Genomic DNA, 14,508 nt, shown 5'->3' with positions numbered 1-14,508 from the left:
AAAAGCTAATGTAAAATGGCATAGTGAGGGAGATAGAAATACTAGGTTCTTCCACACATATGCCAAGATTAGAAGGAAGAAAAGTTTAATAAATTCTATGAATATCAATGATAGGGTTATTACTGACCAAAATGCTATTGAAGCTCACCTTGTTGAGCATTTCTCTAACTTGTTCAATAAAGATGTTTTCCTGCAGGATTCAGGCCTCATTCAAAGGGTCATACCTTGCTTGGTCAATGACAACACTAATGCCTTGCTTACAATAACTCCTAGTGCTATGGAGATCAAGAATGCTGTCATGAGCCTGAAAACTGACTCTGCCCCTGGTCCTGATGGATTTGGAGCCCTGTTTTTCCAAAAATACTGGAATATCATTCAAGAGGATGTCATTGGAGCTGTCACTCAATTCTTCTTGCAGGATTGGCTGTTGCCTAATTACAATGCTAACACCATTATTCTTCTTCCCAAAACTAATGAGCCTACTGCTATTAGTCATTATAGACCTATTACTCTTGCGAATTTTAAGCTTAAGATTATCTCTAAAATCATGGCTGATAGATTAGCCTCTATTCTGCCTAGCTTGATATCTAAGGAACAACATGGTTTTGTTGTTGGAAGAAACATTAAGGACTGCATATGCCTTGCTCCGAGGCTATAAACATTCTGAATAATAGAGGGTTTAGTGGTAATGTTGCCTTGAAGATTGACATCTCTAAGGCTTTTGATACCCTTAGCTGGGATTTTCTAATTAAAACCCTTGAAGCTTTTGGCTTTTGCTCTAAATTCTGCAATTGGATTAAAACATTGCTGCACTCTGCCAATCTTTCTATTGGTTTTAATGGGAAGCAGGCAGGCTACTTTAAATGCAAAAATGGGGTCAGACAAGGGGACCCCTTGTCTCCTCTGCTCTTTTGCCTGGCTGAAGAGGTGCTAAGTAGAGGGATTACAAAGCTTGTGGAATCAAATTAAATGAATCTTATTAGAGCCTCTAGGAATGTTTTTGTTCCTTCTCATACACTTTATGCTGATGATATAATGATATTTTGTAGGGGGGATCACAAGTCTCTTAATGCCATAGCTAACTTGCTTGAGGAATATGCTGTTTGCTCTGGGCAGTTCTGCAACAAGAGTAAATCTCTTATATATGCTGGTGGCATGTCAACAGGGAGGTTCAAACATCTTGCTGATTTGATTGGTTTTACTATGGCTTACCCACCTTTTGTGTATCTTGGTGCTCCAATCTTTGTGGGCAGACCTAAGCCAATTTATTTTTTGTCTGTTTCAGATAAAATAAAACTCAGATTAGCTAGCTGGAAGGCAAGTATGCTCACCATGGCTGGCAGACTCATGCTTGTCAAATCTGTCATCCAAAGCATGGTGGTTCACTGTATCTCTGTATACAATTGGCATGGAACTCTCACTAAGCAAATCATGACATGGATGAGGAATTTCATTTGGAGTGGGAATATAGAGCAGAAAAAGATTGTAACTGTGGCTTGGAAACACTGCTGTAAAAGTTTAAAAAATGGAGGGCTTGGAATAAGATCACTCAAGGAATTCAACTCTGCAACCAAACTGCATCTCTGCTGGCAGCTTGTTAAAGGGAACTCTTGCTGGTCAAATCTTCTGGCTGCTAGGGTGTTAAGGAACAAAAGAGTAATTTCTTACCATCTAAGCTCTTCTATTTGGACAAGCATTAAAGACAGTTATCAAGTGGTGATGGATAATTCTAAGTGGATCATAGGTGATGGAAAGAATATTAATTTCTGGCTTGACAATTGGTTAGATGAACCTTTGGTGACGAAGTATAAAATTCCTCAGATTTTTCATAAGAAGATTGTTGTGTTGGTTAAAGATTGGATTGAAGATAATAGATGGAAAATCCCCTCTAATGTGTTAGCAGCTTATCCTGGTCTTAGAGATTTAGTGGAGAAGGTGGAAATCCCAAATTTTGCCATCGAGGATCAATTAATATGGAGGAATTCTGGCACAGGGGAGCTCACTGTTAAATTGGCCTTCGAGTTTCTTCAGAATCAGGGCATTGCTAATACTCTGCCTTTCTATCCCTGGGCCAAATGCGTGCCTCCCTCACACTCAATGCTTATTTGGAGAATTGCGCATGATAGAATGCCAACGGATGAGCATTTGAAAGTCAGAAGTTTCCAATTTCCGTCTATGTGTGCTCTTTGTAGAAATAGTTCTGAAAATACTGCTCACATATTTTTCCATTGCTCCTTTGTTCAAAATATTTGGAACTGGCTGCTTCCTAGGCTGCAGTATGCTGGCAATCTTTTCTGTTTGCAGGATTGTTCTAACCTTGTGAATGCCTCGTGGTCTAGGCAAACAAAAGAGGTAGCTTTTTCTTGCATTTGCAGTGTTTTCTTCACTGTTTGGCGGGCCAGAAACTTGAGGATATTTGAAGATAAGGGGATGCATTGGAAAGTCTGCATTAGCAACATAATCTCAAGAGCTAGACTGGTGGGGAATAACACTTCTAGTACCTCTAATAACTGTATTGACAGTTTCACCATCCTTAAAAATTTTGATGTGGTTATCTTGCCTAGTAAACCTTTGAGTCTCTTGGAGGTTGTGTGGTGTCCTCCTCCAATTGATTGGATAAAGATTAATGTGGATGGTCTCGCTCGTGGCTCTCCTTCGTTAAGTGCGTGTGGAGGTATTTTCCGTAATAGCCAAGCTTTGCATTTGGGAAGCTTTTGCAAGTTCTTGGGTGAAGGAGATGCTGTTCAGGCTGAGCTATGGGCTGTTATTATTGCCATTGAAAAGGCCAAAGAGATTGGCTACAAGAATGTTTGGATGGAGACTGATTGCAAATTGGTTGTCTCTGCTTTTTCGGATCCTCGTCGTGTCCCTTGGAAGATTAGATCTCGTTGGCTCCACTGTATTGATTACACTCGTAAGATCGAGTTTATGATTTCTCATGCTTTCCGTGAAGCCAATTTTTGTGCTGATCTTCTAGCGAATTTAGGATTATCTTTCGGTAAATTCTTTTGGTTTGATCATGTACATTCTAGTTTAGTTAAAGATTACCTCTTAGACAAGGTAGGCACTCCTAGGATTAGATTGTGTTCTTAAAGGGGTTTTGGCTTTATCCCCCTTTGTGTTGTTTGTTCTCCTTTTGTTTTTAATATATTTCTCAGTTTAAAAAAAAAAAAAAAACTTACTCTTATAATAATCCTCCTTAGATTTAAGTGATTTTTAATATTTAAAAAAAGTTTATAATAAAGAGATGAAATTCATAAAATAATATTTAAATTAATTTTTTATTTAAAATTTATTTTATTTGATAAATATATCTATACTAAATCATATTAGTCAAAAAAATATTATTTAAGAAGGTAAAAAACTATAACTTTTATACATAGAAATATTTTGGCAAATGTCTATAGCAGCAGCATTAGATACATTTTTTTTTTTTGACAGTAGCAGCATTAGATACACGAATGCATGTATACGCATACACAGAAAAATGAAATCTGATTCATTCCGCGTCAATATCACGATTCATAAGCGAAAGAGTTCAAGAGAAAACTGACACACACACAAAAAACTCAGAAAAATCAAACTCTCAAACGCCATCACCACCAAAATACCTAATATTCAATTTCATGCTCCTATCTTCAATTTCTGTTCATCTCAATCGATGATTATCATTTCTATTGATTCGAATCGTGTTTTCTCCTATCAATGGAGGAGTTGTGGTTTTGATTGATTTCAATTTCGATTCGTTATTCCCAATCTGTGACTTGATTCCGAGAATTTCGAGATGAGCATGCCGAAACCTAATCAAGTAGCAGTTAGAGACCTCGTTGAGGAAGCGAAGAAACGGATTGTGATTCTCATCGTTTGCGTTGTTGGACTCTCCTATCTAATGTCATGTGAGTGAAACTCTCGTCGATTTTTATTTTTCGCTTTCGTTTTACTTCAATTGAGAGTGTTTACTATGCAATCTCTGACTCTATGTTGTTTGTTTGGTTTCAATTGGTTTTACTTTGTTTGATTATCAATTTATCACTTGCTCAAATTTTTTGAAAGCGCTAAAGTTATTGTTGCATTGTTAGCTGCTCTGCGAAGATTGGTAGGATTTTGAAGTAATATGGCGTTTAGTGTTTAATGCATCTTGGTTTGGAACAGTTAGTTTAGTGATGTTGAAATTAAGACATATGATTGATTCTTTGTCAGTTATAAGAAATGATAATATGATTTGGAAACGTCTATAGGACAGTTGTTGGAAAGTTTTTGTTGGAACATGTTTAGCTCCAATCCATTATCATATTCTTGTTGGGTCCTATATTTTTTACATTATCGGTGTCGGGGTGTCTGTGTCCGTGCAGTGTTTGTGTCGGAGTTCGAGCTTCATAGGATACCACAAATATCATTGTGCAAGTATTTTGGGTACATCATGTAGGACAATGGGAGAGTTGAAGATGTTAAGGGTGGACGAAAGGGAAATATGTTTCTAGTTTAATTTGTGAAAAAGTACCACTACTTCAAGTTTAAAAGGAAAGTTTTGGTGCAACTATAAAATCTGCGATGTTTTATGAGACTTAATATTGAATCATGAAAAGACAATTAGAAATAAGTTCAATCTTGTAGAAACAAAAACCGTTGTTAAGATGGTGTCTATTTTGCGTGCTCTCGTCTACAACTTACATTGGGCTCTGTAATAGCTAGTTATTAGAAATGTGTGTCATATGGTGACTTGAAGGAGGAGATCTTTATGGAGCAACCACTCTGGAATGTGGCTTAAGGGAAGTTATGCCTTAATTACAGGTTACGAAAAACCTTGTATGGTCTTGAACAAAAACAATCACCTAGAGCTTGGTTTATAAAGCTTAACAAGTTCATTTAGTAGGTTTGCATGATTCTTTGCAAGACGGACCATCTTGTATTCCATAAATGCTTTGCTTTGAATAAACCTATTTATCTTGTGATGTATGTATTCCATAAATGCTTGGTTTGAATAAACCTGTTTATCTTGTGATGCATGTAGATGGCTTTGCCATTAGAAGCGACGACCAAGAAGCCCTTAAGAACTTAAAGCAACATTTATTCAAGATTTTATAAACCAAAAATTTAGGTCGGTTGACTTACCTTTTGGAATTGAAGCTACCCCCATCACAGGCAGGATTTGTTATTTCACAAAAGATATATGCTTGGCATTTTAAAAAAATACAAAGATGCTTGATTGTAAACCCAAGACACCTAGAGACCTTCATTGGGAGCCAAATCCTAACCTGGAAAGATATAAGATGGGAAGGTTTTGTTATCTAACAGTGTCAAGTATTTTGCTTTCATTCACCCTTAGATAGTCATTGAATGTAGTTGTTTTGTTCATAAAGTCTGTTTATACAAACACGAGCCAATTCAACATTATTGGATACACGGATTCTAATTGGGTTGGTGATGCAAGTGATAGAAGATTTATTCCATGTCATTATTCTCTTATTGGAGACTTAACCTCTTTGAAGAGCAAGAAGCAAGTTAGTGTGCCAAGGTTAAGTATGAAGGCAGGGAGTCATGCTATGAGCTTGTCTGTGATAATCAATCAACATAGTGTCTTTTTTCACACCCTATCAATGAAGCACGGACACGATACGGTTATCAAATACGGTCATTTATTGAAAAATTTAAGATACAAAACGTTTAAGATTCGTGTATAAAAATTAAAATTAGATATTGTTAAATCACACATTACTAAATATTAAATCTAGTAATTAAAGTTGAGAGAATAGTACCCGAGGGGAAAGTTTGATTCTCAGGATAGAGAAAGAGAGAAGAGGTAATTAAAGGAGAGAGGAGAGGTAATTAAAATGGAGAGAAGAGTAATTAATGAAGGGAAAACCTGATCCATGTATTGGAAAAATGAACACTAATGAGATAAACCTGTTGTATCTGTGGTGCATCAGAGACGTGTCGATGGCATATCTCGGCGTATCAGAATTTTTTGTTTCTTTTTTTAAAATAAAAAATTCGGATATTCCTTCAATACGTATCACAGTGATTCAACGTTTCGAGTGCGATTCGGCAGAGATTTTAGTGTATTTATGCTTCATTGCACCCTTTCTTTTACTAGAGGACTAAATACATAGAAGCAGATTATCATTTCATCATAAAGGATTCTCTCTAGAATCATCAAGACTTCTTTGACTTCTTTGAGCTCCAAGGACCTGTTAGTTGATCTCTTCGCTGAATGCTTATTAGGACCTCGGATAGATTACGGTGGTCATAGTTTATAGTTTTAAAACTATATCTAAAAGTTAAAAGCTGTTTGAGGAATATTATAAAAAAATATTGATTGTTATCATACTATCATATAAATGATCCATGTAGCCGACTCCACTTAATGGGATAAGGTTTGGTTGTTGTTGATGTTGTAATATCCACAAAGTTGGAATTTGACTGAAACAAAACATAGTCCCTCACTGATGTTAAAGGGTGTTTATTGGACTAGCCTTATTATGATTGGTTCCAGTTGGTGTTGGCATCCCTACTGATGTAGTCCCTTCTGCCTCGATTTTTGCTAATACACCATCTCAGACATTTATTTTAATATTTTACCGCTTTTATTTTAATCTTTGGTGATTCAAATCGAAACAAATAAAATAGTTCCAAGACTAGAAATAAAACGATCAGTTTGTTGTGAAATAAAACATGGATCAAGTGATAAAAGCAAATAAATAAAAACTACTCCCTCCGTCTCATAAAAATTGTCTCATTTGCATTTTTGCTATCTCAAAATAAATGTCTCTTTACAATATCAATACAATATTTATTATTTTTTTCCACTACAATACCCTTATTTATTAACTTTCACTCTATTCGACTACTTTACTAACTATAATTAATAAAGGCATTTTAGTTAATGATACGAATTATATGATTAGAATCAACACATGTAATCATTTTCTTAAGAACCGCACATAGTTCAAATAACACAATTATTATGAAACTGAATAATGAAACAAAAAGTATGGAAGATATAGATGCATGTGATATACATGCTTCAGGTTGGGGGACTTGGATTGTTAGTTTTGACTATAATTATAATATAATATTTCCTTTATTATTAGATATGGTTTACATAGATAGTTTGATTGTTATTACTAATTTTGCCCCTAACTTTGAGAGATTTCAATCATGTCTACCCTGTATATATAGTAGTTGTCTTGTTAAATCATTCAGATTATTCGTCTTATGATCAAACTACTTCTTTCAATGAAACCATTCTGCACTACAATTTGGTTCATTTTCATAACTTTCATAAACTTAGATAAACTTATATTTGCTCGTTGAACAGCCCTGCTTTTGTGTTTGTTAGGCAACTACATACTAACTCATTTAACCAAGATAACACCTCATTCCAACACTTAGAAAACCATGCATATTTAGAGTTGTCACTTCACTCGCTAATTTTCAGCTTCGTGTTAGTTTTTTAGATCCTGGTGTTTGGTTTTTTTAATTTCTTTTGTATTATTTTTTCAGTGACAAGCTCCTCAGTTTGGGTCAACTTGCCTGCTGCAGCTTCCTTAATTATCATTTTCCGTTATTTATCACTGGATTATGAAATGAAGAGAAAAGCTGCAGCATACAACAATAAAGCAAACTCCACCAGTATTCAGTCTTCAAAAAAGCCTACCGAAAATCCTAAAGCAGTTGCAAAATTTGAGTGGCGAGCAAAAGTGAATTCTCCTGTTGTTGAGGATGCAATTGATCACTTCACTAGACATCTGATTTCTGAGTGGGTAACAGATCTTTGGTACTCTCGCTTAACACCGGACAAAGAGGCTCCTGAAGAGTTGGTGCAACTAATTAATGGTGTACTTGGTGAAATTTCAGGACGCATGAGAAATATAAATCTGATAGATTTTTTGATAAGGTTCATTGTTACACTTTTTGTCCATGATTTTTGTTTATCTTGAATTCAGTTTATTTGATTCTGGAATTAACTTTCTTCGATTCAGGGATCTTGTTAATCTCATTTGCACTCATTTGGAGTTGTTTCGTGCTGCTATCTCCAAGATTGAAAAACAGCACACAGGTTCATTAACAATTGAAAGTCGAGATACAGAACTAAAAATTGTGTTGGCTGCAGAAAACAAATTGCATCCTGCTTTATTCTCTTCTGAAGCTGAGCACAAGGTTGTTTCACTTTCTTGTTCGACATGCATTCATAACATAATGGGGAATTTAGTTTTCACCCACGGGTCAAGCTTCCATTTCTCATATTTCCTAATTTTGGATTATAATGCTGTGTCTTTATTTTTCAGGTTTTACAGCATCTGATGAGTGGTCTTATGTCTGTCACTTTCAAGTCGGAGGATTTGCAGTGTTCTTTCTTTCGATATACTGTCAGGGAGCTTCTTGCATGTACTGTAATGCGACCTGTTCTAAATTTAGCCAATCCAAGGTAGTTGTCTTCTTCCATTTTGCTTCATTCTTGACATATGTTGTTCTCATTTTTCTGTGTTTTTGCAGATTTATTAATGAAAGAATTGAGTCTGTGGTAATTAATAAGACCAAGAGTAACAAAGGGGTTGATGCAGCTCAAGGGGTATCCCACACTAAAGCAGATGAGCCACAAACTTCATCTGACCATTTTTCCAAGTGTGTAGATCCTTCCGTTACTGGTGTTGAGCTTACACAGCTAAAAAATAGTCAATCCAGAAATGCAGAGACGTCTGCAGAAAGAAATGCTTCTGATAACCTTGCTAGGGATCCATTGCTTTCAATTGATACTCGATCTTCCCGTTCATGGAGCTCTCTACCTGGAAACTCTCAAAGTAATGGTGACCAAGGTATTCAACGATATCGCTCTGGAGGAGAGTGGGGAGATATTTTAGATGTCGTCTCTCGTAGAAAGACCCAAACTCTTGCTCCAGAACATTTTGAGAATGTGTGGGCAAAGGGAAAAAATTACAAGAAAAAGGATGGAGAGAACCAATCGAATGAACGAGCCCCACAACATCCCCCAATAGGAAAATTACCCAATGTAAATCATATTAAGGCAATATCTGGACCAAAAGAAAAAAATACTAGATTGAAGCTTAATTCCTCTACGGACAAAAATGCAACCTTTCATACAGACAAAAATGGATCAACTCATTCTTCAGTTACCTCGTATAAAGATGATGAGCACAACCACATCAATATGCATACGAGTGAATCAGAGAGCAATACTTCTTACACTTCAGAAGATGATGAAACTAGTAATGTTACAGGTCTTGATTCCCCTGGAACTAAGGTTTGGGATGGAAGAAGTATCAGAAACCAGGCTGTTTCTTATGTTCATCACCCACTTGAAAGTTTTGATAACCACAGTACAAAGAAAAGGAATAAGAACCGTTCCCGCTACCCGAGATCATTCAGAAATCAATCTGGCAGTAAAAGGTCTAGATCAAGCGATCAGAAGACACAGATGTGGCAGGAAGTTGAAAGATCAAGTTTTTTATCTGGTGATGGTCAAGACATACTCGGCTCTTCAAAATCACTTGTGAATTCTGACGAGTCCTCCGATGAGGTCGATTTTGAAAGTTTGGGTAGAATTTATAGTGGAGCAGCTGCCTCTTCTTCATCCTCTATATCTAAACAAGAATCTTGTAGTTTGGCTGTTAATCCTCTGATAAGTTCTTCTTCTGTAGATTCCTTTTACAAGTTGAGATGTGAGGTACTACTGATGGTGTTGGATAGCTTCTTTAATCAATAATGAGTTAGTTCATATACTAATATGTTTGTATATGAAAATATGTAAATTAATTCACTGCTGCAGGTCTTGGGTGCAAACATTGTGAAGAGTGGTTCAAGAACATTTGCCGTTTACTCCATATCCGTTACAGATGTAAATAATAACAGTTGGTCAATTAAAAGAAGGTGTGGAGGCTTTTGCTCGTATTTCTAATAAAATTTCGTCATATAATATCTTCTGGTGTTTCTTGTTTCCTTTGTATTTTTTATTTACCTTACAATATTGCATATTTTCTAAGGTTTCGTCATTTTGAAGAGCTGCATCGGCGCCTGAAAGAGTTCCCTGAGTATAATCTTCATTTGCCACCGAAACATTTTCTGTCAACTGGTTTAGATGTAGCAGTCATTCAAGAGCGGTGTGAATTGCTTGATAAATATTTGAAGGTCAACTTAACTCAGACTTTTTAGGTTAATAGCTCACATTTCTTTGGTACCTACCACTACCCAATCCGTGGCACACTCTTTAATTTTTTGTTTCTGTGTCTGCATTATTGCTTTAGAAGTCACTTTCTGGCACCTAATTGTTTCTTTGGCTAATTGGTAGGCTTGCATTATTAATGAACTGGTTCCTTAATCCTTTAGCCTATTGGTCAACTTTCATTCTTCGTGTTTTTTTGTATGGAGGAGAATATTGTCTGATTTTTGTATTATTTATGATATAATTGAGAATGATCAACACCATGTTAACAGCAGGATAGATGTTGGATATGAGTGCACCTCTATTTTGAGTTGATACCTCCTTTTGCATCTATTGTACAGCATTTTCTTCTGTCTTTGCTTTTAATTTTTAGTTGTTCTTAAAATAATTTGTTGACACGTGGTTTATTGGCCCTCAGAAACTTATGCAGCTACCTAAAGTTTCAGAATCAATTGAATTATGGGACTTTCTGAGTGTTGACTCTCAGGTCTGATTTATTGTGCACCAGTTTCCTCGCTTCTGTTGTCAAAAGTTTTTTAGAACTATTTGGATTACCTCTTATTATTATATTTTATTTATTGCAGACCTACATATTCTCAAATTCTTTTTCTATCATGGAAACATTACCAGGTGACTCATTATTGATGAAGAATATTGATCATAGAGTTTTATTAACCTTCTAATCCCATCTTTTGACATGTCTTACATTATGTCTTAATTAAAAATTATTCTAGTTGGCCTGGACTCTAAGTCACCTGAGAAGACTAAAATCAGTTCCACTGTTTCTGCATCTGGAAGTGACCCTTTTGCCTTTCAGAGGGAAAACTATAGTTCTGAAAGTAAAGAGGCTGGTTTGCGAAGAAGAAATAATGCTGTTGATAATGGATTGAGGCCAAAATTAAATAACACGCCTCTTTCTCTACCGACGAAAAAGAATACGCAGGAATCTAGACAGTCATTTGACAATTCTGGAAGCAATGCAGATATTCTAGCACGGAAGAGTGCGCCTTCTCCCAATAATCCGCAGAAGTCAGTGAAAGGAAGAGATAAGTCGGATGAGGTCTCTGATGTGAACCGTGATACTGCTGACACTCTTCCAACAGAGGTTATGAAAATACTAAATCTGTTCTGTAGTATTAATCTTTTGTTATAGATGAATGGTGATTTCTTTTTTCGTTCATTGCTGCCTATCGAACAGAAAAATGGTGATATTTGGTTTTCAATATTGTTTTTATATAATTATATGCATGATGGCTTCTTGGTTCTGATTAATATAATTCTATGCAGTGGGTGCCACCAAATTTAAGTGTACCCATATTGGATCTCGTTGATGTTATCTTCCAGCTGCAAGACGGTGGATGGATTAGGTAATTTGAGAAATCTTGTTCATTTCATTATAAACATGCAGTTTGGAGTTAAGTTTCACCAGTAAGATCTGATCTTAAAATGCTTGCATTGTGTATGATACAGGAGGCAAGCTTTTTGGGTTGCAAAACAAGTCTTACAACTAGGGATGGGCGATGCCTTAGATGATTGGTTGTTAGAGAAAATTCTGCTTCTCCGAAAGGGGTCAGTGATTGCTTCAGGGGTCACACGAGTTGAGCAAGTAATCTTATGATCCCTTTTTTAAAATAAATTTTATGATGTTGATTGGTAATCATCCTTTAATGAGTTAATTTAGTTAGTTAGGGTATGAGATCAGAAGCTATAAGTAATAGAAAAGAGGTTGAAGAGAGTGGTTTTGGTGAGGGATTTAGAATGGGAGAGAACCAGGTCTGTCAATTACCTAAGCTACAACAGTGAGATGAAAGGCTATAAATATGGAAATGAGAAATTAGAGCAGGCATTCTTGTTAATGGGAAGATTAAGTGTGGGAGGGAACCAGTTCTCTCAAATACATAGACTGTAGTAGTGATTTACTATCAACTAACACTATTTTCTTCTATAATTGGGTTTGGTTCTCATCAGATTGGTATTCGAGAGCTCCTTTCAGTAGTTGTTGGGAGAGGTTAACAGCAAGATCCATTGTATCGACAAGAATGGCACTAAATTAGTGGAGTCAATAGTGCTCTAGCAGCGTTGCAAGGAGGCCCCTGATCACTACATAATAAGCTGTTAAGCGTTCTGGCTGTAGCAGCTGAAATAGCGATTGTTGCACTCCACTCCACTATCTGATTTTGGCATTGGTAACATTGAGCTAGATTAGATACAGTGGCGAGAACGCATGAAATCCAGATACGTAGGATTCTTGTATTATGAAGAAAAATACTCCCCGAAGCTCTTCACTCCTTCCAGTTCCTCTTTCTTTTTTTTTAAAACCCTCTCCTCCCAAACAAATTCTAAGTGTAGCAGTGCTTTCTATAATGAACACCTTTTTTTCTATCATCTGATCCAATTCTTATAATATGTTTTGAAAATGTCTTAATCATTTAAATTTCTCTCACTTTGATGAAATTATGTGTTTCAATTTGTACTATACATTCCTGATTATCTTTGGATGCAACAGTGCAGTTTTAATTAGTATGATGGTCCAGAATATACTCCGGACATTGCTTAGATATAGATGTAGTGTACTTATGAGGTATTGTGACTGCAATTTTAATAGATACTCTGGCCTGATGGAATTTTCTTAACCAAACATCCAAATCGACGACCACCGCCTACCAGTCCATCGCAGAATTCACCTAATGGCCATCAACCTTCACCAGGATCTTCTCCAAGGACGGAAGATGAGCAAGCAGAGGCAGATCGGCGCGCAAAGTTTGTATACGAGCTAATGATTGGTAATACCTTATACTGTTCTCATTCATCTTCTTAATTGTGACTGCAGTATCACATACTCAGTTCTATTGGAATAAATTACATTATACTTACACCATCGATCCCCTCTGTGTAGATCAAGCACCACCAGCAATTGTAGGGCTTGTTGGAAAGAAGGAATATGAACAATGTGCAAGGGATCTTTATTTTTTCCTTCAGGTAAATTTTATACCATATTTATTTGTGTTGTTAGTTATAAGAAAACCAACATTTGATCCTGATTTAAAACTTAGTCGACTTCACTTTCACTCTGCTTGTGCTTCTAATGGTTAGTATCATCATTTATCAATGTTTCAGGTTAACTTCGATTCACTATAGGATTCTCACCAATATTTTTGTTTGTATCAATTTCATTAAAATACCATGTTTGTTTTTTTGGTCGAAATAAAAATAACTTGTTGAAAAATGAAAGCCTCACTACTATGATCACGATATTTAGCTGTTCCTTAATCTACTCAACAATGATTTATTATAGTTTGAAACCTTTACAACATTGTGTTGTTGTGGGAATGATCATGTAACAATCCCACGTTATGGTGACTGGATTAAATAAATTATCGTTCGGCCTTAATTGACAATGGTTATTAAGACTTTTCTTGATTTCCTTCTTGCAGTCATCTGTTTGCTTGAAACTGCTGGCTTTTGACCTCCTGGAGATGCTGCTTTTGTCAGCATTTCCAGAACTTGACGATGTATTCAAGCAGCTGCATGAAGAAAAGCATAAATTTGGTGAGCTCGTAAAGTAAATATAGTCATTTTCTGCCAAAGTATGGAGAAACGAAGGTGTTAATGTAGTCTTCCAAATTACATTTTTGTGATTCAATTTGTCTCTGCAACCAGCCTCCTTCATTTCCGCCAGATGATGAATAGAAGGCAAATCCATTTTACAATCTACCGCGTTGAGGCTGGCTGGCATTTGTAAATTTTGAGATTAATTAAATCATTTGAAGTTCATTTACCAAATATTTTTCGAGCCAACAGATACGTTTCTAGTCTAGAGGCAAATGTGCCTGCCTGTCGGGGTTCCTTGTACACCTGCTGGTTTTGCATGAGTTACTTTGGTTGGGGAAATTAGTGAGATCAGGGATTCTTTCTTTTCAAAAAGAAAATCAAAGTGCCATAAATTTACTTTGGTAACCAAATCATCATTTAACACACTTAAATACAACGTAATACAACATTCCGAAGAAATAATTTAGACTTATATTTGATACAAACAGTTCATATGTAAGTTGTTTTTGATGGGTGTAGATAGAATTTGCAAATAGCTTCCTATGGATGTCAGTTCCAATCAAGAAATGAGACCAATGAATTAAACAATTTTGCTTAGCTTGAGATGCAATATAATTCGTTGTCTTAAAGTTATAAGTTATGAAATTTAAAAATAAAAATTTATATTGAATAATATAATATTTTAATTTAGAAAAAAAGTTGAATATAGTGCTTTAAAGTTGGTTAATGTAAGTTTAATTTACTATTTTGTCTCCTCTTCCACTATGCAACCCTTT

The 14,508-nt window shown here is 35.8% G+C and overlaps 1 protein-coding gene across 3 annotated transcripts; it reads left to right on the top strand.

Moving 5' to 3' along the window:
* Positions 1-3,414: 3,414 nt before the first annotated feature.
* Positions 3,415-13,965, top strand: LOC131601228 (uncharacterized). 3 transcript variants are annotated; one of them, XM_058873002.1, is made up of 15 exons: positions 3,417-3,896; positions 7,504-7,897; positions 7,983-8,160; positions 8,289-8,428; positions 8,497-9,685; positions 9,788-9,888; positions 10,002-10,146; positions 10,599-10,667; positions 10,765-10,810; positions 10,915-11,285; positions 11,468-11,547; positions 11,651-11,786; positions 12,786-12,963; positions 13,077-13,159; positions 13,615-13,965. In XM_058873002.1, exons 1-15 carry the CDS (start codon positions 3,785-3,787, stop codon positions 13,744-13,746), a joined length of 3,354 nt encoding a protein of 1,117 aa, XP_058728985.1. In that variant the 5' UTR covers positions 3,417-3,784; the 3' UTR covers positions 13,747-13,965. The 3 variants fall into 3 exon arrangements, 2 of the variants coding, with proteins under 2 accessions (XP_058728986.1, XP_058728985.1); XM_058873003.1 differs by lacking the exons at positions 12,786-12,963; positions 13,077-13,159; positions 13,615-13,965 and adding an exon at positions 12,149-12,778 and having other exon boundaries at positions 3,415-3,896; XR_009283595.1 differs by lacking the exons at positions 10,915-11,285; positions 11,468-11,547; positions 11,651-11,786; ... (1 more) ...; positions 13,077-13,159; positions 13,615-13,965 and having other exon boundaries at positions 3,415-3,896; positions 10,002-10,170; positions 10,765-10,803.
* Positions 13,966-14,508: the final 543 nt, after the last annotated feature.

Source organism: Vicia villosa, linkage group LG5 (assembly GCF_029867415.1).
Source record: "Vicia villosa cultivar HV-30 ecotype Madison, WI linkage group LG5, Vvil1.0, whole genome shotgun sequence".
NCBI lineage: Eukaryota > Viridiplantae > Streptophyta > Magnoliopsida > Fabales > Fabaceae > Vicia > Vicia villosa.
This window is presented reverse-complemented; position numbering and strand designations above follow the sequence as displayed.